General features: G+C 36.0%; 1 protein-coding gene and 1 non-coding gene across 3 annotated transcripts; both read right to left on the minus strand.

Moving 5' to 3' along the window:
* Positions 1-1,126: 1,126 nt before the first annotated feature.
* On the minus strand, positions 1,127-6,333 carry LOC132903174 (uncharacterized). 2 transcript variants are annotated; one of them, XM_060950680.1, is made up of 3 exons: positions 6,029-6,333; positions 5,391-5,742; positions 1,127-4,569 (listed from the first exon to the last, which is right to left on the minus strand). In XM_060950680.1, exons 2-3 carry the CDS (start codon positions 5,734-5,736, stop codon positions 2,462-2,464), a joined length of 2,454 nt encoding a protein of 817 aa, XP_060806663.1. In that variant the 5' UTR covers positions 5,737-5,742; positions 6,029-6,333; the 3' UTR covers positions 1,127-2,461. The 2 variants fall into 2 exon arrangements, with proteins under 2 accessions (XP_060806663.1, XP_060806662.1); XM_060950679.1 differs by having other exon boundaries at positions 5,391-6,333.
* Positions 6,334-7,237: 904 nt separating this feature from the next.
* Trnar-acg (transfer RNA arginine (anticodon ACG)) lies at positions 7,238-7,310 on the minus strand. Its single transcript has one exon. It is a non-coding gene; the product is annotated as a tRNA-Arg (tRNA).
* Between the last annotated feature and the right edge of the window lie 17,569 nt (positions 7,311-24,879).

Below are 24,879 nucleotides of genomic sequence, written 5' to 3' on the forward strand. Positions count from 1 at the left end.
GGTGGTCCAACCCTCAGTGCCGCCGTGGCATTATAAAAAACAATTTATTTGTTATTTTTTTTAGGTTATGTGAACATACAGCCATTGATTTATCGCGGTAACCTATATCTATTTAATCTGTGTAAATAATGCTGTGATCGAAAAATTGAAAATCGGTGATTAAATTTATTGTGTTTCGATTCATGGTGTGTGGAGCTAATTTTACTGCCAAATTTTTAAGGTAAGTTTAAGTTTTATAATAACAAAAATTGGTAAATAATATCAAATCAGTAATTTGTAAGTCATTTTCGATATCTTTATAATGTATTTACCAAAAGAATGTGTTTAGGGGAAAAAGACTCAATGTGGAAGGTTACTGAGTTGAAATTCCAGTAAAACGAAGGTCTTGTCACTATTTTGAATAATGCAGACTTCATTTAGCTTGGTAACAGAAATCTTATTGCTTTTATTAGCATACTAGCTGTTTAGGGCTTTGCTTTCGTGGGAATTCATAATATTATAAATGCGATTCGGTTGTTTACCTCCAGCTCTATTTTCTCGAAATGTACTTAGAAGGACATAAAGTATAACGAAATTATGCTGTTCCTGAGGAATTTCGGTAGGCGCCAATGGACTAGCTAAATGTCACCCATATGTAGGTACTTACCTATACTAGTCAATACTCTTCAATACTAAAAAGTATGTTAACTCCTGAAATCAGAAGTCAGAGAAAACAAAAGTAAAACTGTCAGAAATTCTTACGGGAGCGATGTCTCGGGCAATATTCTTGTTAAAACTATTTAAAATTTTGCCATGCATACACGCCTGGAGAGAAACCGCCCGATTTTTACAGAATACATGACCCCTCATTGACCAGACATTTTTTTTACCTTGTTTTAGTGTTGGGTATGTTTTTGTTTTTTTTTTTAACTAAGTCTCGTGGAGGCGTCTTTGGCACGTTCCGCCAAACAAAGGTCAGGTTTGGGAATCAGTAGGGTCGATGGAAACTCCAAAAATACCCATTGCAAGTTTAAGTAATTGCAAGTTTTGTTGCCATAAGTCCTGTAGGGTTTTAGGAATAAAGTGAGTTGTCAATACATACCTAAGGTCGATGAGGGCTAAACCGTCATATTTTTTTGCAAGTTCATTTTGACAGACCGTAACTTGTGTTCTTATCTAGATATTTCAGATTTGATTAACGTAATCGATTTAGAATTTTATTGACTATTTGGATTGTTCTATATTAATACTATAAATATGCCTCTTACTTAGTTAAATTACGTTTTAAAAAAATATGTCGATAGACGGTTTTCCCCGCTGACTTGGGGCTAAATCGTCCAGCATCAATTTCTGTCATTTATAAATGGTTATTTTAAAAATAAACCCATGCTTGACAGTCACATGCGAATGCCAAGCGAGTTTCTGCCTTACAGTTCTAGAAATAATAGTTAAATCGACTTTTACAAGCCAAATTATTTTTTTGGGGCTAATCCGTCATATTCCTACCATCAGAAGTAAACAACCTTTTTTAAGATTTTTTATATGAATAATTTCATTGCCATTTTACACAAGGCAATCAAAATAAAACAACTCTTGCAGAAATCAACACTTATATTATCTTTACATATATCTCAAACAATAAATGTTCAAATATTACGTACTTAGTATTCAGTAATCAGTCTTTCAGTTGTAATATTTGGTACGAAAAAAAAAACAGAATTAAATGATATATTTTTTAGTATTCTGCGTCGTTATAATCATATCATGGAAGAAAACGGTTTGATCACTTGATCATTGAACATATGATCAGTTCTTAATGTGACTTACACATTGAAATACAAAACTTTTTATTGCGATTATTCAGGTTTCAAAAAATTTTTTGCTTAAAATAAAGTATGAAACTGTATCAGAAGATGAATCACAGCTGTAAAGTTATTATATTATATATTTTTGCAACTATGATTGAAATTAAAGATAAACAAAACACAAATATAACTCTAAGAAATGTGAAAAAACTTCAGTCTCAAAAACATAGTAAAGTTATTGTATTTAAATTTCAAAAGTAGGACTTGTTCATAAAAATATCTGTAACTTATAAATTGGCCGTGACACTTATATTATGTTTACATATATCTCAAACAGTAAATGTTCAAATATTACGTACTTAGTATTCAGTAATCAGTCTTTCAGTTGTAATATTTGGTACGAAAAAAAAACAGAATTAAAGGATATACTTCTAACTTATATAATATAATCAGTGTAATGTATTTTTATGTACTATACTACTAAAAAGTCTGTCGACAGGTATTTTTAATACCATTAATACCTAAACTCAACAAATTGTAGACTACTTATAAATGATATCCGCAATAAACAGTTCACAGTTTTAAAACAAGTTAACAAATAACAATCAAAAATAAGGTTTTTACTTGAATTAAATGTTGTATAATATGTAACATTTTCGACTTGAAATATGACGTTACTAAAGAAAGTACACTGCGTCATCTAAATTACTTAGGAAGTATTCATTGTTGTTGTCCGCATCTTGAAATAATTCCACTTTTTTTACTATCGACAGAATTGTTACTTCATCACGATCATTTTTTTTAGGAAATTTGAAGAGAAGCTTTGGTTTTTTTACCGTTTTGAAAAACTTAATTGAATAGATTATGTTTGTTTTGTCACAAGCATCTATAGATTCTATTACTCCTACATAATAAATCCATTTCTTCCCATAGTAACGGACTAAAACATAGTCTTTCACTGTATAGTTTCCTGAAGAAATTTCACCCACCTTTACATTCTCATTTTTATCGGTTGGAGGTTCAATAGCATCGTGATCATTGTTAGTGTTTACAGTATGAGTTCTTTCTATTTCAGTATTTTCTTTTTCAGTGTTTTCTTCTTCACTTTTTCTGTTTTCGTTATCTGCCAATGAAAGTCCATCAATATCATTTAGATCATCATCTGATTCGAAATTCAATATATCGGAGTCGCTGTGACAACTCATAATTCCAGATACACTGGTCGTTGAACTGGTAGATTCTGTTTCATAACTCTTTGTAGGTTTATTTCTATAATATAGTTTGCTGTTCTCTTTGCCACTTTTCTTCTTACTATTGTCTTTACCCTTAATCATGAAAGATGCTGCATATTTATTTGTCCTTGTCTTTTTTTTGTGGATGCCTGATGGGCCAGGTTTTGTCGAAGAGTAATCAACTGCTCCAGCTTTTTTAAGCACGATGTTTGATGTAACTATTATTTTACGGGCATCAGGCGTTTGATTTTGTAAACAGGCAGGCAGATTTTGTTTCCCCGAAAATGGTTGCCTTTCAGCACTATTTTTTGATAGTTGAGTTAACAAGCACACATTGTTAGATATATGTTTTTTATTCTTTTCTAATTTAATGTTTTCTTTTATTTGCTTTTCTCTTTTCAATGTTAACACATCATCGTGAGTGATAACCTCTGCACCTGTTGCAACTCTACTTCGCTTTACTTTTGTTGAGGTGTCACTACGCTTAATTTTTTCCAGTAATAACTCTTCAAATGGGATGTTTGGCTTTTTTATCGCAGCTTGTTCCTTGGTATTGGTAGTGCTTATAGAATTACATTCCTGTACAATTTCAAGCCGCCTATTAGGAGTTTGTGTAATGTTTTTGTTCATCAATGTCAATACTATTGATATTAAGTTTTGTGGTTCATATTTTTTTGGTGCTAACGCAGAACTCTGTTCTTGAAATCGGGCCAATTTCATAGGATCTAACTTTGATTTATCAACTGCTGTAGGATTAAAAGGGTATATCCCGGCTTTACGAAAACCATTCATAAGTATTTGTGGCTCTATGCCGGCCCATACTTCTCCAATAATACGTGAAAACTCTTTTTTTGGCAATTGTACGCCTATATTTAATCTCTGCCACTTCACAAGAACTTTATCCCAACGATCTTTGAAGGACTTCATGACTGAAATGTCTAATGGTTGGAGTATATGGCTTGTATGGGGCGGAAGTTTTAAGATGGTAACATTTGCATCCCTTGCCGCTTCAATAATGTTCAAACCAACGTGGGTTGCGTGGCCATCATAAATTAACAATACGGGGCGCTCAACGCCTATACTCGGTAAAAAAGATTTTTTAAAAAAAGCTTCGAAAACGTCACTCTCCATCCATCCATTTTTGGTGGCAGCATAAGTGGTCCTAGGATATGCATTTGGCGAAGTCCATTCGTCCCAGACATATTTGCCTTTAAAGATGATTAAGGGTGGGATTTTGTCCCCTGCAGCGCTAGCTCCTAGTAAAACTGTGGTATTGTCTTTACCTGGTGTAGATATCGTCCTTGTAGCAGCATGACCTTTGACACCAACGATTTTCGATTTAAGGGGATCCTTGGAAAAGTTGGTTTCATCCACATTCCAAATAGCTCCTGGTTTATCTTGTAAACCTAAAGTTTTAATTGTTTTATTTAACAATTCGTAATACTCGCTCAACACGAAAGGATCAGCTGCTACTTTACGCGCGTATTCCACAGGCTGTGGTTTTTTAATTGACAGATTATTTCTTTCTCGAAAACCAGCTATCCAATCCTTTCCTGCAATGAACACAGAAACATAAATTTTTCACATTTGACATTATCATTTATTTAAATTAAATAAATATATAAGACAAAGCTTGTGTCATTATTCGCATACAAAATCCTTACCGATATTATAAATGCGAAAGTATGTTAGTCTATGTTTTTTACTCTTTCACGCAAAACTACAGAAAGGATTTAAATGAAAGTTATGATAATATAGCTTAAACATAAGAGTAACATATTAGCGATGGTATACTACTCAATATATATAATAAGACAGTAAAAATACCGTGTATGTACATTAAATAATTTTCCAAAAAACTGATGAAGGGTGATCAAAGAAGAGTAGCAGAGCAATAAAACAATTTTTGGAATGTTTGTATGTGTGTCTGGTAGGTCATAACTTCGAAACTACTCAACGGACTTAAACGCGGCTTTAACAGGTGAATTTCATATAATTAGGAGTATTGTCAAAACTTTCTTTCGTCGAATTCGGGTAAGGTAAAAATAAGTTATGCTCAATTGAAAATTAATTTCAAGCACCGTTTCAAAACTTTGAAATGGAGTGCGATGCCGTTCACATTAACGTATTTATCTTACCAATGATATAAATGCAAAACTTTGTGAATGGGTTTGTGTATATGTGTGTATACGTCTGTTCCATTGATATAGTATATCACCTCAAAACGGCTGAAGGATCGGGAATAAATTTGGAACAGATTAAATTATGGTCTGGAATAAGACAGGCTTTTTAAAGCGAAACAAATTTCGTGAGAAAAACTAGTATATAATAAAGATAAAACAAATATCTCAAAACAAAATTAAGAATAGTTTACCTGGCTTTCCATTTTTGAAACAAGTTTGTATATTGTTTTTGGTGACATATTCCGCCACCAAATCGGAAATTTCAGCCCTGGTCAGGCCAAAGCCATATTTTTCCATAATATGGAGACAACTTGCTATGTTATTCTCTATGTCCGGTGATAACGTAGGTCTTTTTCCAAGAGTATTAGAGAGCCTTTTTCTGTGGACGTGGTCCATTATTGTGGTCCTTGGAATGTTATAAATTTGAGCAGCTTTGTACCCAGTTAATGAGCCATTTCTAACAGCATGTACTGCTGCTTGTAAGTCTTCTTTCTTGTACGATCCCCTATCTGTTTTTCTTTTATAATTTCGCACCATATTGATCTGTAGAAAAAAACACTTGTTATGAAATAAGAAAAAAAAAGATATGATATCTGTATACATGAATAATACCGTAATACTGAATGTCTTGAAAAAAAATAATAATAGTAGATCAAAAATATTGACGACGTCTGATAAGGGGCAGAATCGCCATATAACGATTTTGCCCCGTTAATTTTGTACGATTTTTCCCACTATCCATTTTTTAGGTTATACATTTTTTCCTTTGAATAACTCAAAAACAAGTGAGTTTTAATTAAAAGCAACAGAGTATAACATAAGTACTTACCTTTAACAATGCGTTTTGACATCACCTAAACTCTTTAATAGTTAAATTCACTATTTAATCTAAATTTTTTCGTTACCATTTCACACTCGTGCATCGAGTTCTAGAAACGACTAAACTTTCAACAAAGATTACTCCAAAAGCGGACGGTATAACGCCATCTGTCGAACACAGTTCGAACAAATAAAACAGTGCTGATTTATTGACCGGGCTAGAATTAGCATAAATATGTTAGTTTGGCCGCGATCTTACTTAGCCGGTATTGACCCGCGGACGGTTTTGGCCGCACTCACCTTACCTATATATTAATAATTCGTTACCAACAAAAGTACAAATATCCTTAAGTATTTCTGTTTATAAATTTATGTTATTTATGAATATTATGAATATATTATCTGTGGGCGTTCTCTGTATTAATTTTTAAAAAGATTATATTATATTAGTTACGCATTCGAAGTCGAGGGTAACCTTCGACTAACACAGGGCGAGTACTTGTGATACGAATCAATTTTCATGAAATATTCTTTGCTAAAGACTTGGCTGCATGGGCTAGTACCCTTTGCCTCTTCAAATCAGATAATAATTTTAACAGAATACATATGTACAGAACCAAAAGCAACAACATTTATTCTTCCTTGCCTATACTACAGCAGGTAAACCTAACCTTACTCCTCTATTGTTAGCCTCGCTGGATCAAAAGAAAAGAGTCTACATAAAAATGAAATAAAAATAAAACACTGTTATTTGAAGCTTGTTTGGGTTACAGAGTTATGAGAAAAAAAATTGTGATGGCTTATAATTTACAGTTTTCAACCGACTTATAAGGAGGACGTTCTTAATTCGTATTCGATTTTTAAAATGTTTGTTACGCAATTTGGTCGCCTAATCAAGTACCCATTTTAATGAATAATATTTACTTGAAAAGGAGATGGAGGGGAGGAAATTCTTTTTATGCAAATTATTTGTTATTATTTTTTATTTTCAAAGTCAATGAAATATCTGACAAAATGTTGAAAATAAGTGTTATTGATTTAAGAAAATCCGCGCAAATCACTTTGAAAAACAGTCACAACAAAATTGGGCTGATACAATATTACAAATTAATATTGTGTGTACAGTGCATTTTTATGATACGATAGACTGATCACAGATCAAGTCAATTAGAATTAAAAATATTTTTACAATCAAAAAGAAAAAATAAATAAATTATCGCGACCCTGCCAGGATTCGAACCTGGAATCTTCTGATCCGTAGTCAGACGCGTTATCCGTTGCGCCACAGGGCCAGTTGATGTCTCAGTCGAATTTAGCTATTGCTTACTGAGTAATGTCAAAGTTTTTTTTTCAGGTGGCCTACTTTATGTAAGCCAACTAGCTGATGCCACGACTTTATGTATGTATGTATGTACATACATTTTCCACAAGCTTTATATCTTGCCAATGAAAAATACTAAAGTAATTTTCAACTTGACACAGTATTTCAAGAGTGGGACAGGATTGAGTACCTATTCTATTTTGTATATTTTTTTTTACTTATATTTATTATGGTATTCAACAAAGTCTTATCTGCATTACAGCAATGTTTCATTAATTACATACATAAATATGGCCACGTCGTCTTGCGGGGTAGACAGAGCCAACAGTCTTGAAAAGACTGAATGGCCACGTTCAGCTATTTGGCTTAATGATAGAATTGAGATTAAAATAGTGACAGGTTGCTAGCCCATCGCCTGAGAAAGAATCTCAATTTTTTAAGCCTATCCCTTAGTCGCCTTTTACGACATCCATAGGAAAGGGATGGAGTGGTCCTATTCTTTATTGTATTGGTGCCGGGAACCACACGGCACCAATTAATTATGGACTCTAAAAACAGGACACATTTGGTTAAGTCTGTACCTAATGGTAGATGTAAGAAATTAAATAAATAAACACCACTTTTCCCGGGAAATCGCGTAATAATCACGGTCAAATCACTCAGAAGTGGTAAATATTGAACCGTGAAATGCTATTGTAGAAACAAAGACAGCTAGGAACCCCCCTGTCTGGGAAACACCCTCCACCCCGGCTTCATAACCAGACGGTACTTATACTTACATCAAATACCTACAGTTATATCTGTTTTTGTTGTGCCGTGTGGTTCCCGGCACCAATACAAAAGAAGAATAGGACCACTCCATCTCGTTCCCATGGATGTCGTAAAAGGCTACTAAGGGATAGGCGTAGGTATAAACTTGGGATTCTTCTTTTAGGCGATGGGCTGGCAACCTTTCACTATTTGAATCTCAATTCTATCATTAAGCCAAACAGCTGAACGTGGCTTATCAGTATTTTCAAGACTTCAAGGCTCTGTCTAACCACCCCGCAAGGGATGTAAATGTGCTATTTTGCGTACACGAGTAAGGCATGCACCGTGTAGAATTTCTAAATCATGTGTGTGGTCCAAAACATTTTGTACGTAAGTATCTTCAAAGCACTGCATCCATGCACTGTTTAAGTCGTCTGTTGCATTCGTATGCGTTTCCGGTGCACCCTGCACTCTTGATTGATTCGATAAGGATGGGGCGATATCGATAATCTTTGTCGATATATTGATAAATGTGTTTGTGTTATCGAATAACGGTTATTTTTTCTTTGATCGATTGCAAGGTCAAGTACTTAGTTGATCCTGCGCATCCTAGTGTCACGGTTATTTGAAACTACCTTAATGTTTCTAACGTGGTTTCTATAGGAAGTATAAGAGTTTGTATTTTATTACTTTAATGATTGGTCTTATTTACAGCGTTAATGTTCTGAACTGACTTTTAAATTAAGGTGCCCCTTTACAATTACGTCATATGTATCACCTAAGACAGAAAGTATTATTAAATTGTTGATATTACATTCCTTTCAATACAGATTATTGTTTGTTACATAAATTCAGTTACATTTTATTTGTGCCTCTTAACTTACATACTACAGTTCGATAGTGTCCATTATCGCGTTTTTTACGGCAGTATTGATTGTGGGTGATTTATGTCTTATCTGATAAAAAATAAATGTTTTTATTGGTTTATATGACGCAATGAACTATGTTATTGCTTTCCACTCCAGTGACGTCATTCATTTGGCGTATGGATCGTATCTTTTATCAAAAGCGAAGGACGTTTAAAATGAATTAGCTTACGCGGTCAAGTCATTTACAAATATATTATAGTGTGTACCTTTGATGCGACACAAACCTATATGTATGTGTTCCCGAGTAAACGCTTATGTTCGCCATATCTTAATGAAATTATATTAAGTCGATAGATTAAAAATTACAAACATATGTACATATAGTGACGTCTATATCCCTAGCGGGGTAGAATGGGCTAACAGTCTTCAGCTATTTGGCTTTATGATAGAATTGAGATTCAAATAGTGACAGGTTGCTATTCCATCATCTAAAAGAAGAATCCCAAGTTTATAAACCCTTAGCCGTCTTTTACAACATCCATGGGAAAGATATGGAGTGGTATTTTGCTGGGAAACACCACACGTATGAGATTAAAATTTCGTATAATAAAAATTCTTTACAGCCATCTTTGTGCTATGATATCATTATAAATAAAACAAAACTTGCGTTGACATTTTTAGGTGTATCAAGTTATTTAAAAAGAAAACTCGATAATTTATTCCTATCTTCATTAATTTTTTGATGAAACAACGAACAGTGGCCCTTAATACCTAGTACTCACTACTAGGTTTCAGGTCCCTACGATAAACAAAAATCTACACTTATCGATATTATATCGATATCGACACGTCCCCCTCCCTTTCGGAAGCAGTTAATTCAATGGCCCGCCTATTGAACCGTGCCCTGAGTCCTGAGGGAAGTCGGCTATTGCAAGTAATTGTGTTAAATATTATTCGATTGGGTTTATGAGAGTATTTGTATGAGTTTTGAAGGGGAATGGACTTGTGTGGACGAATTATAATTTGTTTGAACAACTCTTGCGCTGGGTATTATTAAATTTTCTTTGAATTAGGCACTAAAAAGCTAGCACCTGCTAGTCTAGTACTTATAGTGAGTGTCGTGTGGTTCTCGGCACTTTAGAATAGGACCACTCCATTGATGTCGCAAAAGGCGACTAAGCGAAAGGCTAAAAAACTTATTGATTCTTTATGTAGGCGATGGGCTGGCTAGCAACCTATGTCTTTTCAAGACTCTAAACATGCCGTGTGATTCCCGGCACCAATATAAAAAAAAGATTAGTTCCACCCCATCTCGTTCTCATGGATGTCGTAAAAGGCGACTGAGGGATAGGCTTATAAACTAGGGATTCTTCTTTTAGGCGATGGGCTAGCAAGCTGTTACTATTTGAATCTCAATTCTATCATCAAGCCAAAAAGCTAAAAGTGGCCATCAGTCTAGACTATTCAGTCTAGATATAGACGTGACTTTATGTATGTATGTATGTAGCTCTAAAGGTTTTTATGACTATGTGCACATCCGCATTGAGGCAGGCCCATCAACTAATAATTATGAAAATATCACAAAAGTACAAATATTCACACGCTTATCAGCTTCCTGGCGATGATAAATTAGTTGTAAAAAGAATCGCGATAATTGATATCAGCTGATTGGTTTGTGGCTACGTGCTTCTGATCACACACACTGTATTTACATACATACATACATATGGTCACGTCTATATCCCTTGCGGGGTAGACAGAGCCGACAGTCTTGAAAAGACTGAATGGCCACGTTCAGCTATTTGGCTTAATGATATAATTGAGATTCAAATAGAGACAGGTTGCTAACCCATCGCCTAAAAAAGAATACCAAGTTTGTAAGCCTATCCCTTAGTCACCTTTTACGACATCCATGGGAAAGAGATAGAGTGGTCCCATTCTTTATTTGAATTGGTGTCGGGAACCACACGGCATGAATAAAGTACCCCTCATTACGTATAATTACAAAAATATTAAATCACCAGTCGGGTCGAGAACCTCTACTACATGTGTTCCCGAGTGACGTACAAAAAGACAAACGCACATCGTTGCATATTCACATAAGTTAGGCCGGCGTCGTTGGTTTATTCTGGCCCAAGTTCATTAACGCCTGTGTTACGACTAGTGATGGGTATGTAGGTAGTCGATCGTTTAAGATTATCGATAAATCAATATTATTATTGTAGTTTTACACCGCTATATCTTTATTTTTACCCGGCTGTATCTAAATCGGAACATAGATATATATATAGTCACGTCTATAGCCCTTGCGGGGTAGACAGAGTCAACAGTTTTGAAAAATTTAAAGGCCACAGGTGACAGGTTGTTAGCCCATCGCCTCCAAGAGGAATTTAAAGATTTTTCTACGCCTTATTCGTCTGAAGGAGAAGCAGTTATGTGAGAATCGTAGAAAGAAAATGCATAGTTCCTGCCTACCCCGTAAACGTTATTATATGAGAGATAAACCCGGCCTCCTTGTTCTTGACTATTGTCCCAATTGTGATAATACATATATACATACATATGGTCACGTCTATATCCCTTGCGGGGTAAACAGAGCCAACAGTCTTGAAAATACTGAATGGCCACGTTCGGCTGTTTGGCTTAATGATAGTATTGAGATTCAAATAGTGACAGGTTTGTAAGCCTATCCCTTAGTCGCCTTTTACGACATCCATGGAAAAGAGATGGAGTGGTCCTTTTCTTTTTTGAATTGGTGCCGGGAACCACACGGCACTTTATTTGCTAATCGTATGTATTACCTTCATATCACATAAGTTACGCTTGTCAACTTGAAATGATTCAATCAGCACATAATTTAACATTGATTTGAAACTGTGTGAGCCTATTTCCGTCTTCCTGATTCGGGGATGTCAAGGATATAATAGATTCTTATGTCTTTTTTATGTTTTAGAAGAAATAAATATAGGTTTATAACTTTATCCTAAGAAATGTCCAAATAGTTTTCATTTTTAAGAAAACACTATGAAAAAAAATACAGGGGCGACTAAGGGAAAGACATATATTTAGGACTTTATCTAGATCTATTAGAATTCTATCAGCTGAACGTGACATTTCAGTGTTTTTGGTTCCGTCTACCCGGTAAGGGATAAAAACGTGATTATATGTATGTACTTACGTAACCATAATAAATGAGTTTTAAATTATTTTCAAGCCAATAGTAGTTCAATTTTCGTTTCAATGGGAAAGGTCGAATTTGGCATTGCGATCTGCGATAAAATGTGTCATTGCGCATACGCAGGCTTGGGTAATCGCATATCTGAATGATCTGATGTTACGAGTGCACTTGACCGCGCCCACGCAGCTATTTTTGTGCCTCAGGCCAGGATCTGACATGGACAGTCGCATACAGACACATACATTATTAATGTTACTTATCCCTAATGGGGTAGACAGATTCGGAGGTTGAGCCTGAATTTGAAAGGAAAACACAGGTGATGATACTTATATCTATACTAATATTATAACGCTGAAGAGTTTGTTTGTTTGAACGCGCTAATCTCAGGAACTACTGGTTCGAATTGAAGAATTCTTTTTGCGTCGAATAGACCATTTATCGAGGAAGGAAGGATTTATCACGCTGCAACTATAAGGAGCCAAGAAATAATGGAATATGTGAAAGAAAATTATTCATCCTTGAGAGCTTCATTAATGCCCAAAATAACTATTTCCCTGAACGTTAGAGCATCAGTTAGTATTCAAACTAATGTATATAAATTTGAAAATTTTCCTTGTCTATCCTTGTCTATTGTTATAAACAAATTTTCGTCAAAATTTGCGCTTTCTGCCTGCCTTTGTATATTTCATCGTCTCAATTACTACTTATTTCGATGATTGACTTCAGTTTCGAGTAACAGATTTCCAAACTGATATCCGCCCACGCCGCATAAAGAGATGGGGACATTCCAGTAGGTGACAGACGTTTTAATATGAAATGCCAAGGGCGACGGTGCTAAGCACTTAGCGGTACCAATCGGAGCATCAGACGCCATCTTTGAACTAGTTTAGTGACAAAATGTGTCTATAATATGTGTGTTGATTTAACAATTAATCATTAGCTGATCGATGAAAGAATAGCACCACTTCGTCTCTTTCCCATGGATGTTGTAAAAAGCGACTTAGGGATACGCTTATAAACTGGGAATTCTTTTAGACGATGAGCTAGCAACCTGTCGCTATTTGAATCTCAATTCTATCATTAAGCATAACAGCTGGCCTATCAGTCTTTCAGGACTGCTGGCTCTGTCTACCCCGCAGGGGATGTAGACTTGATATTTTGAATGAATGATCGATGAATAAAATATAGAGTATGGACAGAGTAGTGGCCTTAAGACTCGGAGGCCACGTTTATCTGAATAAAAAGCATAATGATGGCATTGAGATGAAGGGTTTAAGTAATGGGTGAATAGTAAACGGGAGTGTATATAAAATGCCGTGTGGTTCCCGGCACCAATACAAAAAAAGAATAGGACCACTCCATCTCTTTCCCATGGATGTCGTAAACTTGGGATTCATTTTTAGGCGATAAGCTAGCAACCTGTCACTATTTGAATCTCAATTCTATCATTAAGCCAAATAGCTGAACGTGGCCATTCAGTCTTTTCAAGACTGTTGGCTCTGTCTATGTCTCTGTCTCTGACGTGACCATATGTATGTATGTATATAAAATGAGCGTCGATGGTCCAATCGGTATGGTTGTTACTAATATTACTAATATTATAAATGCGAAAGTTTGTGAGTATGTCAGGATGTAATTATGGATGTTCGTTACTCTTTCAAGAAAAAACTGCTGAACCGATTACGATAAAATTTGGTATGTAGGTTGCTGAAGACCCAGAATAACATATAGGCTACTTTGTATCCCGAAGTTTCCGCGGGATTGATTTCAACGCTGACGAAGTCGTGAGCGGCCAGTAGTATAAAATACATTTGCGTGCAAAACACAAAAACTTCGCAGACAAATTGCTTCGATTCTGATTAACTTCAGTAATTGCCATGGGTCGATACAGGGCGTTCACCCTTGACATGAAACAGCCCTATGACTTCATGGAAAAACCTGAACAATTTCTGGGGAAGCATTCGTGTTATTAACTAATTTGTGGTAAGCATAATAACATTCCTTTATTTATGGCTTGTTATGCATAGATTAATACATACATACATAAATCACGTCTATATCCCTTGCGGAGAAAGAGCTAACAGTCTGAAAAGACTGATAGGCCACGTTCAGCTGTTTGGCATAATGATACAATGAAGGTACAATTGAAATAGTTGTATTCTTAATTAATTTATTTTTTTCGTAGTTGTGTAACTTATTTTTTTGTACGTAGGTATATCCTTTATAGATTGATGTTAAATTTATGACATTTTGAAGCATTTTATATATATATTATTAATATATGTTCTACCCCTTTGGGCTTGAATCTAAAGGTTGTGTCTAACCCGTACTCTACAAAGACTTGTTTCTGAACTTAAAATAGTATCATCATTACCATAATCACACCCACAGCCGTCATTGTTACCTGTCATTTAATGACACGACTTGCTCCAGTTTTTTATATGCTAATGAATTGGTGGCTTCTACGGTGTTATTATAGCTTCAAGTTTTCTAATGCCTTCATTATTGATACATGTATATGTAGTTACCTCTACATCCCTCGCGGGGTAGACAGAGCCAACAGTCTTGAAAGGATCGACAAACCGCGTACAATCGCATGGCTCAATTATGAAGTTGTGACTCAACTAATGACAGGTTGCTAGCCTTTTACAGGTAGAAACCCAAGTTTATTAGTCTTTCCCTTAGTCGCATTTTACGACATCAACGAAAAGTTATGGAGTGGTATTATTCTTAAAAGTCGGAAACTACACAACACATTGGCTTTTTCAATATATGCGCCATGAATAAAGGAATTTTTAAAATATATGCTCATAATAAGTTCCTTAACTTATATCTTTTTAAAACACTGTTCATATAAATCTTCTAAACTAATGTTAATTTTGTTGGTTTACAAATATTTCAACACTAAAATATTCCGAGCCTTTTGCAATGTATCACTGTGCAGATACACAAACACGTGCGTGTGCGCCGATCTGTCATCGCATGCAAATTTCAAGATAAGGATATAATCAAATGCCGAGAAATTCCGCACAATTAATCCAATTAAAATAACACGGTCTCAAAGATGTCGTAAAAGTTATGTAAGTCAAGGCAAATGTATAAAATCACGCCTCTTTCCCGGAGGGGTAGACAGAGACTACATATTTCCACTTGCCACGATAACAAGGCAAATATATTTTGCAAAAAAGAGTGTATAACATTAGAGATTGTTAGATCTGTCTATCCCGCAGTAGATATATGTAATTACTTATTTTTGATGTGATTGTGATAGAATTAATTTCCTCATACATTTGATGAACATCCGGCCACTTCTTTATGACTTTTTAGTAAATTTTTTTATCATTTTTTTTAATTCATCATTTCTGTTAAAATTGTTGGAAAGTTTTAAATTTTTTGATGCGTGTTTAATATCTGTATTAGGTGTTTATAAATTTTAAAACAATTAGAGCTAAGAGCTATTTTTATACACGTTTTTTCAACTTACAACTGACGGTATACATATCTTAGGCTAGCAACTTTTTATCATTTTTGAATCGCATTTCCACTTTTGAACCATTTAGCTGAAAATGGCCTCTGAGTCATGACTATCGGCTATGTCTACCCCGTTAATAATCTAATATGTATATGGACGTGTGTTCAACTAACGAACATTTTCATTTTTGTTTTATCGAAAACTCGTCGCGTTATCGACTATAGTCACATCACTACATTGTTTACGGAGGCGTCTACACGAGCTCTAGTGTCCCGACGACGACGCATCAATCTTTATTTAGTGATTCAGTGTGTGCATGCCTTTATTGGTGCACACTACAGTGTAAACAGGGGTTAAGTTTGTAAACTATGAGAATATAAATGTTATAGTTTGTTTGTAAAGTAAATGTAAGCCATAAAAGTTATAAGATAAAAGTAGACTGTTAGATGTCTTTTATTGTACCATACATACATATAATCACGTCTATATCCCTTGCGGGGTAGACAGAGCCAACAGCCTTGCAAAGACTGATAGGCCACGTTCAGCTGTTTGGCTTAATGATAGAATTGAGAATTAATTAATTCAAATAGTGACAGGTTGCTAGCCTGTCGCTTAAAAGAAGAATCCCAAGTCTATAAGCCTATCCCTTAGTCGCCTTTTACGACATCCATGAGAAAGAGATGGACAGGTCCTATTCCCTTTTCTAATGGTGCCGGGAACCACACGGCACTTGCATTAATGGCTTTGGCAAACTGTTTGTGACGCGGTAGGGCCCGCCTTTTTTATGTCTGACACCTCGTACTGTCAAGACCTTCATATTGAATAGAATAGACAACAACAACAACATAAAATCACGTCTATATCCCTTGCGGGGTAGACAGATCCAACAGCCTTGAAAAGACTGATAGGCCACTTTCAGCTTTTTGGCTTGATGATAGAATTGAGATTCAAATAGTGACATGTTGCTAGCCCATCGCCTAAGTGAAGAATCCCTAGCCTATCCCTTAGTCGCGTTTTACGACATCTATATGAAAGAGAAGGAGTGGTCGTATTATTTATTTTTTCTTGGTGCCGGGTACCGCATGTCAGTGCCGGAGAGAATAGAATAGATTTTCAAAATTGGATATAAGATGCCACTTATTGACGTCACGACACTTAAATCTAATCATATCTATAACCGAAATTCGATTATAGATATAATTAGATTTAAGTGTATTATTGTATGTATACAGACATTTACATACATATATAAAATCACGGCTCTTTCCCAGAGGGTAGGCAGAGACCACATCTTTCCACTTGCCACGAATTCTGCATACTTCCTTCGCTTCATCCACATTCATAACTCTCTTGCAAGGTCGGCGGTTTTGGGTACTCTTGACCTGACTCTTTGCCAGGACGTCCTTAATTTGATCAAGATACGTTCGTCTAGACCTTCCCACTCCACAGAACATCCAACATCTTTCCTTTACAGACATTTACATACATATAATCACGTCTATATCCCTTGCGGGGTAGACAGAGCCTACAGTCATGAGCGGACTGATAGGCCACGTTCAGTTATTTGGCTTTAAGATAGAATTGAGATTCGAATAATGACAGGTTGCTAGCCCATCGCCTAAAAAAAGAATCTCAAGTTTGTAAGCCTATCCCTTAGTCGCCTTTTACGACATCCATGGGAAAGAGATGGAGTGGTCCTATTCTTTTTTGTATTGGTGCCGGGAGCCACACGGCACAGACTTTGCTGGTAATATTTGGTTGAAATCCCGAACGCTTCATACTATTGGGAATAACCGCTCTAAAATCCGCAATAAACACAGTATATTGACTTACTACTCTCGAGGGGGGCATTAGCGCCTTGCGTTTGTTGCAACCGTACCCGGGGTGCGCATTAATGCAGTTAGCTTGCCATACAGAGCTATTGAATCATAGACACGGCATTGTGTTTTACTGTGTTTCATTATTAAAATCAATATAAAAGTATATATGGGACAAATTAAGCAGATTAAGTTAGCCTCGAAGTAAAATCGAGACTTATGTTAAGAGATACTAACTTAACGATAGGTACTATATATTGTAATAAATACTCATGTAGTTAAAAATCCAATACCCAGGACAATCAGAGAACGTTGTTTGTGTGTCGTTTCTCATCATGCCCCGACCATTCGAACCTGGGACCCACTGTGACATAGACAAGCGCACTACCGCTGCGCCATAGAGGCCGTCAACAGTCAAGGTGATTCAAACTTGATATGATGTATTATACTCCATATAACTGTGTGGCTAAGTAAAAGTATCCAAATTTATATTATATCACTACCCCTTACGGGGTAGACAAAGCCAATGCTCTCGAAAAGATTTGACGGCCACGGTCAACTAGATGGCATGATGGTGCATACATACTTGGTCACGTCTATATCCCTTGTGGGGTAGACAGAGCCAACAGTTTTGAAAAGACTGATAGGCCATGCTCAGCTGTTTGGCTTAATGATAGAATTGAGATTCAAATAGAGACAGGTTGCTTGCCCATCACCTAAAAATAGAATCCCAAGTTTGTAAGCTTATCCCTTAGTCGCCTTTTACGACATCCATGGGAAAGAGATGGGGTGGTCCTATTCTTTTTTGTACTGGTGCCGGGAACCGCACGGCACATGATGCTGGAATTTAAATTATGATAGTGACAGGATGCTAGTAGCCCATTGCCTAAAAGAAGAATCCCAAGTTTAGAAACCATTCTATTGTTTCTTTATTTGTAAATGCTTTATTGTACATAACAAATATTTTGTAGTACATAATAAAAAATAAATAAATCTATTGATTGGGATTTTCAATCTGTTCTTTTTTGCTGACAGTGTGGAAAAATATGTCCTTAAGGTATGTAGAATTTTGGTACAATAAGCTAAGGAAAATAAAATCGTTTAGTAACTCTATGGTCTAACCCCGCAGTCCCATGGACCAAAATAAACGCCATATGCACGTTGTTTCGTAATGAGATATGAGCCAGGGCTGCCATATACAGGGTGCTATTTTTTTTTGTGTTTATCTAACGTAATTTAAATAAAATAAAGTTAAAAATAGATACTGACTGATTGACTGACTGTTCTACTGATATTCCGACTACCGATATATCGATTCCGACTTCCGATTCCGACTACTAATATAGGTACCATACGAATATTTATGAAAATAACGAAATTATTCTACATTATTGAAATTATTTGGTCGGTTTTATTTTAAATTTCGAAAAATCTTGAAATCGTACGAAAATGGATTTTGTTAACTTAATTATTATATAATTTTAATGGAACGCTAGTCGAACTCGAAATTTGTCAGTTTTTTTTCTACATGGTACTTAATCTCAATTCATTATGGGGTAGTCAGAGCCAAAATTCACTCAAACAAGAAAAGCCACGTTCGGCTGTATAGCTGTGTTCAGATGTATGTTTGTGTAAACAAATCTAAATTAAAAAGCAAATACATTTTTCACACCCCTGCCCGTCACCCGCATCGCAACCCGATCGCGCCCGGAGCGAACCAAAGTGAACACCGCGCGACATTTTATGGCAAGATGGCGGCTTTACGACGCACATGGTCAAACATCCCGTTGCGCTATAAACAATTTTGTAACTGCCGTAAATGGCTGAAATAGACAGTGTTTATGTTTAATTTGCGTTTTTTAAAACAGATATTTGGTTATATTTACATAGGTTTTGAACAGTGCGTGCCATTAATGGTATGGAATTGATGGTAAAAGAAATCTCAATTGGGATTAGTCCGCCATTTTACATATTCTTCTAAATCCAGTAACTGTTTTGTAATTTTTTTTTTTTTATGTGCAATAAACAGTTTACAAACACACAAAATTGTTCTTTTTTTAAACAAATTGTTCTCACACTTCAGCCAGTCTAATTTATTGTTTTTAATTAGTTTTTAGTTTTTTTTTTATGACATCTGAAAAGTGATGTGTGATGACACGTCGTCGGAACTTTCTAGAAAACACAGCTACACTAAAATCCTTAATAAAAAAGAAATTACAACTATATTGGTTAACTTTTTAAGTTTTTAAAACATAAGTTTGAATGTATTGTGTACTTTTCTTTGTTTAACTCTTATTTTAATATCGTACACAGACAGATCATTTTAAATATATGGATGGCTATATTGCGCCACAGAAAAACTTGCTATAGATTAAAAAAACCTTGAACTATTTCATACGAGCCGAGTGCATTTTAAATCGCTCTTGTAGTAAGTGCATTGATAAGGCTCTGATATTAAATTGCTTTATTTATATTAATTTATAGTGTACAGTTCGCATAAGAAACTTTAAAGAAACAAAATAAGCTACATTTGTTTCAAGGTACGTAATTAAATTTACTGAATATTTTGTATAGAATATGCACGTTAGAATAGACTAAATCGTCATTTTTGTAATAGTAATTTGAATCTAAATGTACTCGTATGAAAATATTTATTAAAAAATATAGTATCTCTCAGTCTTTTCAAGACTATTAGCTCTGTCTACCCCGCAAGGGATATAGACGCAATTATACGAATGTATGTATCATGCAGTGAGTAGTTACGGCGCAACCCGAGCTCCTCGACGTTAGTATCGGGAGTTAGTAACGCGTAACAAATTTCCAAATTGCCGTGTGGTTCCCGGCACCAATACGAAAAAGAAAAGGACCACTCCATCTCTTTCCCGTGGATGTCGTAGGGGGCGACTAAGGGATAGGCTTACAAACTTGGGATTTTTTTAGGCGATGGGCTAGCAACCTGTCACTATATGAATCTCAATTCTATCATTAAGCCAAGTGGCTGAATGTGGCCATTCAGTCTTTTCAAGACTGTTGGCTCTGTCTACCCCGCAAGGGATATAGACGTGACCATATGTATGTATGTATGTATGTAACAAAATTCTCGTACGTTTGAAACAACTTTTTGAACGGCGCAAGTAAAATTTGCAGCCGACACCGTCGCTGCATTAGTGTTTGCCTATTCCAGCTTCTTCAATGATAGGTTTTGGCACACCGATTCCATAAGGATTACTAAAATTACTTTAATGATAACTAAGGAATTTGTTATTGACACCGCAGTCGTTGGCGTCTCGGGCAAGTTTCATTCATGGACACCTAAAGTTGTCAAAAGTAAAGGTCGCGGTGGTCAGACGGTGTGGTCCTATTATTTTTTGTATTGGTGCCGGGAACCACATGGCACTGCCGGGAACCACACGGGTTTAATCAATGTGATTTGTCGTTTAAAAATATATTTGCAAATGATTAAGGTGCACCATTGTACTTCTATTGCTTGTTAGTCAGTCCTAGTCCAGATAAGGCGGCCTAGCTATGCCAATACTGTCCAGGTTGGTCAGGTGACGTGTTTGTTTAATTGTTGTTCTTGCCTTTATTCAGTGCAAATTATAATACTTTAATAAATAATCCTCGGTGTTCGGAGTAAACAAGTTTCTTTTACGTTATTGAAATTCTGTAATAATTTATATTTATCTCTACTGAATCGATTGCGAAAAAAGGTGACTAAAATAATAAACAAAAACGAAAATCTAGTGCACGAATCGATACTGCATGATTTGGTAGAAAAAAAAGCAAAAAATAAGTTACAAATTTTTGGATTTTTTTTAAGTTAGATTCTTGTGACTGTTTTCTTTATCTACCCCGTTATGGATAAAGACTTGTTATGTGTCTCTATTGGAATTTGGGACGAACCACACAGATATATCTAGAGTAAATTTCCACAGCGGAAAATTTGCACTATCGGGCATAGGTTGCGCCCGCGCATGTCACAAGAATGCGCCATAGATTTGTTGGTCACGTGGAAACTGATGAAGTTAACCGATGCAGAGTGATTGAGATTTATACGACGTCCTTAATTACTGATATCTGATAGCGGCTAGTGAGTTAATTGATAAGGCGAATATTTCTATATATATCACGTCTTTGGGCCTTACGGTAATGATAGTGCCGGGGTCGCTAAATGTCGCCGCCCATTTTGTGTGACCCGCGAGAACGCAGCAACTTGCACTACAGAGTACCTACATACGTAATTTAATAAAAATTATCCTCCGTATTATCTTCGTTGACGTCAATTCGAAATTTGCCGCGCGAAGTAGCGAACTTACAAGAGAGAAAGAGTTCGCTTTGTTTTTTTGCCTTTTTTTATTTTCGAAATTACATTTCTTTAAGTGTGGGAAAGGTCGGAGTGGGAAGACCTAGACAAACGTATCTTGATCAAATTAAGGACGTCCTGGTATAGGGTCAGGTCAAGAGTACCCGAAACCGCCGAGTTTGCATGAAGATAGTTATGAATGTGGATGAAGCGAAGGAAGTATGCAGAGATCGTGGCAAGTGGAAAGATGTAATCTTTGCCTACCCCTCCGGGAAGAGGCGTGATTTTATGTATGTATGTAATAAATATTTTTTCGATTCAATTTTGTGCGAACCGCGACGGTCATTTCATTTATCAATATGGACCCCGAGCAAAACTAATTGGCTTCCTCTGCGATAGAGATTCAAAGACTACGTTTGTTTTGGAGGCTCATTAATGGAATTACAGTTCTTTTTTGTTTTCTAAAGTGATATTTGTTGAAGGGCTAATAAATTTGAGATTTTTAGGCGATGGGCTTCTGCCATTGTTTGAATCTCAGATCAATCATTGGGCTGTACGTGAGCGTGGCCTTCCAGTCTTTTTGAGATTGTAAGTTCTGTCTACCCCATCTGACCTCCGCAACCTTTGCAGGGTAATCTGACCTGTGAAGGGTTTTTTTTGCCTGAATGGGCAATAAGTGTATATTACTTTTCAACCCCACCGGCTTAAATTATTCTGTATAAAAATGTCACGTTTATAAGGAGCTTGATTAATAAAAATGTTGCATCGCAACGCGGAAACGCAGACAGACAGACATTTAAAATATGCATGTTTATTTGCAATATATACATCAGATTAATAAAGATGGCGCCGCCCAGACAAAGTGGGTATTGCATTGACTGCTTTATTCGTTTTAAAGTGATTTGCGCAGTCTGCGGTGAGAACGGAATATTATGAGAAATGTAAACGGTAAGTGTTCTTTCCCGCTCTAAATGGGGCTGTGTAGGTACATATCGGAAGTTAATTACGTCACACGCCATCGACCAGTCACAGCGAAGAATGCGACGCGCTTAGCCAATAGCAGTAGAGAGTCTAAATCGCGATATCAAAGATTCGATGGATTTCAACATAATTACATACATAAAACACGCCTCTTGCCAAAGGGTTAGGCAGAGACTACATCTTTTCATTTGCCGCGATCACCAAATCCATGAGGCTGTTTAGGTGATGAATATTAAAACTGTCCGCCCCGTAAAGCTAGGAAGTGACCGAACACGTGCCTGTCGCACAAAGATTAATACAAATCTGTATACAAATGTTGTTCTAGCAAATTAATTACACATGCTATGCAAGATCGCGCCAGTAATATTTAAGTACGGCTTTTTCCAGTAATAGTAAGTGGGTATTAATTTATTAAAATTAATACGATACGTGTTACGAATGCGGTGTGGGAATTAAATAAATGTTCTGTATGTAATGACGCATAATTATTTTTACTACAAAAAAATCGGCAAAATTAGATAAAAATATGTTAGTTATATGATTAGAGTAACCACTGATGTGGTTAATAATCACTTGTTAAATATGTTGGATAAATTGCATACTTGCTTCACTCAAAGAACACAGGGGGAGTTTTACTGCTACAAAAGAAACATCTTCCACCAGTTTTTCTGTTATGCCTGTTATATATTTACCTATCCTATTTAAACGTCAAAACATAATTTTTTTCCTGTCGGAGGAAAAAAATTATGCACTTTTATCTTTTTCCTCCCGGCATAGGTCCGGGCTATATCCTCACCCTTCTAGAGAGGAGCCCGGGGTGCGCCTTTAAGACCACGACCCTGGATTGGGTGAGACAGGTTGTTGCATGAAGTGACTCCTATCTGTCCTATCGTCTCTTTTCCATGGATGTCGTAAAAGGCGACTAAGGGATAGGCTTATAAACTTGGGATTCTTTTATTTAGGCATTGGGCTAGCAACCTGTCACTATTTGAATCTCAATTTAATTATACCAAAGAGCTGAATGTGGCCTATCAGTCTTTTCAAGACTGTTGGCTCTGTTTACCCCGCAAGGGATATAGTCGTTACTATATGTATGTATGTATGTTTGACTTTTATCTGAACCTTACTTAGGTAAATCTCATATTGGATCATGGTAACACATTTGCCTTTCATCTTGCATGAACCCGTCCAGTACAAAGTCCGTGCGGGCAGACCCACACGCGCCGTTTTTGCGTCGCCCGCATTTAACAGCACCCACACAACGCACTTAACAGTTTATCACATTTTTTTTAATTGAATCATGTTTAAGCACTATTTTGGTTATGGCGAGACGCAATTTGGATTTTGTTGGTAGATCTCATTGCTTACCATTTTTAAGGTAAATGTCAGGGATTTTTCGCGAAAGATTAGGTCAAAAGTCAATATTAAACCTACGAGTTGGCATGAAGATAACAAAGTCACGAATGTGTTTGAAGTCAAAGAAGTATGCAGGGGTTATGAAAAGTGTAAGTAGGTTATTAGTCTCTGCTGTTCATTCTGGGAAAGAGGCGTGATTTTATGTATCTCAGTGCCGTGTGGTTGCCGGCACCAATAGAAAAAAGAATAGGACCACTTCATCCATGGATGTATTAAAAGACGACTAAGGGATAGGCTTATTAACTTAGGATTACTTCTTTAGGCGATGGGCTAGCAAACTGTCACTATTTGAATCTCAATTCTATCATTAAGACAAACAGCTGTACGTGGCCTATCAGTCTTTCCGGGACTGTTGGATATGTCTAACCCCCAGGTGATATGTGTGTATGTAGGATGAAAGAATCAGGATTATCAATTCCGGATAATTATTGATAGGATTTTTTTTAATCGACTTAGTAAGTAAGTTAATTTTTTTATCATCTTTGCGTACTCAGTTACGCCTTCCGCAAAAAAATAAATAATTTTACTTAATAAAAATAAGTACTACGTTTGTTAGCGAAAGTTAAACTATTAAGAAAACTTTCACAATCATCAAATATCCCAAATAAACACAGAGTTTTAGTAATAAACACACATATACATATCTCTAAAAGGCACAATGAACTAATAATGCCTTAAAAATAAGGTATTTTGCAAAAGTCTCTATAACAAATGTTATATTTGACCAAATAGGCTGACTTCTCATGGTAGCCTC

Source organism: Amyelois transitella, chromosome 22, assembly GCF_032362555.1.
Source record: "Amyelois transitella isolate CPQ chromosome 22, ilAmyTran1.1, whole genome shotgun sequence".
Taxonomy (NCBI): domain Eukaryota; kingdom Metazoa; phylum Arthropoda; class Insecta; order Lepidoptera; family Pyralidae; genus Amyelois; species Amyelois transitella.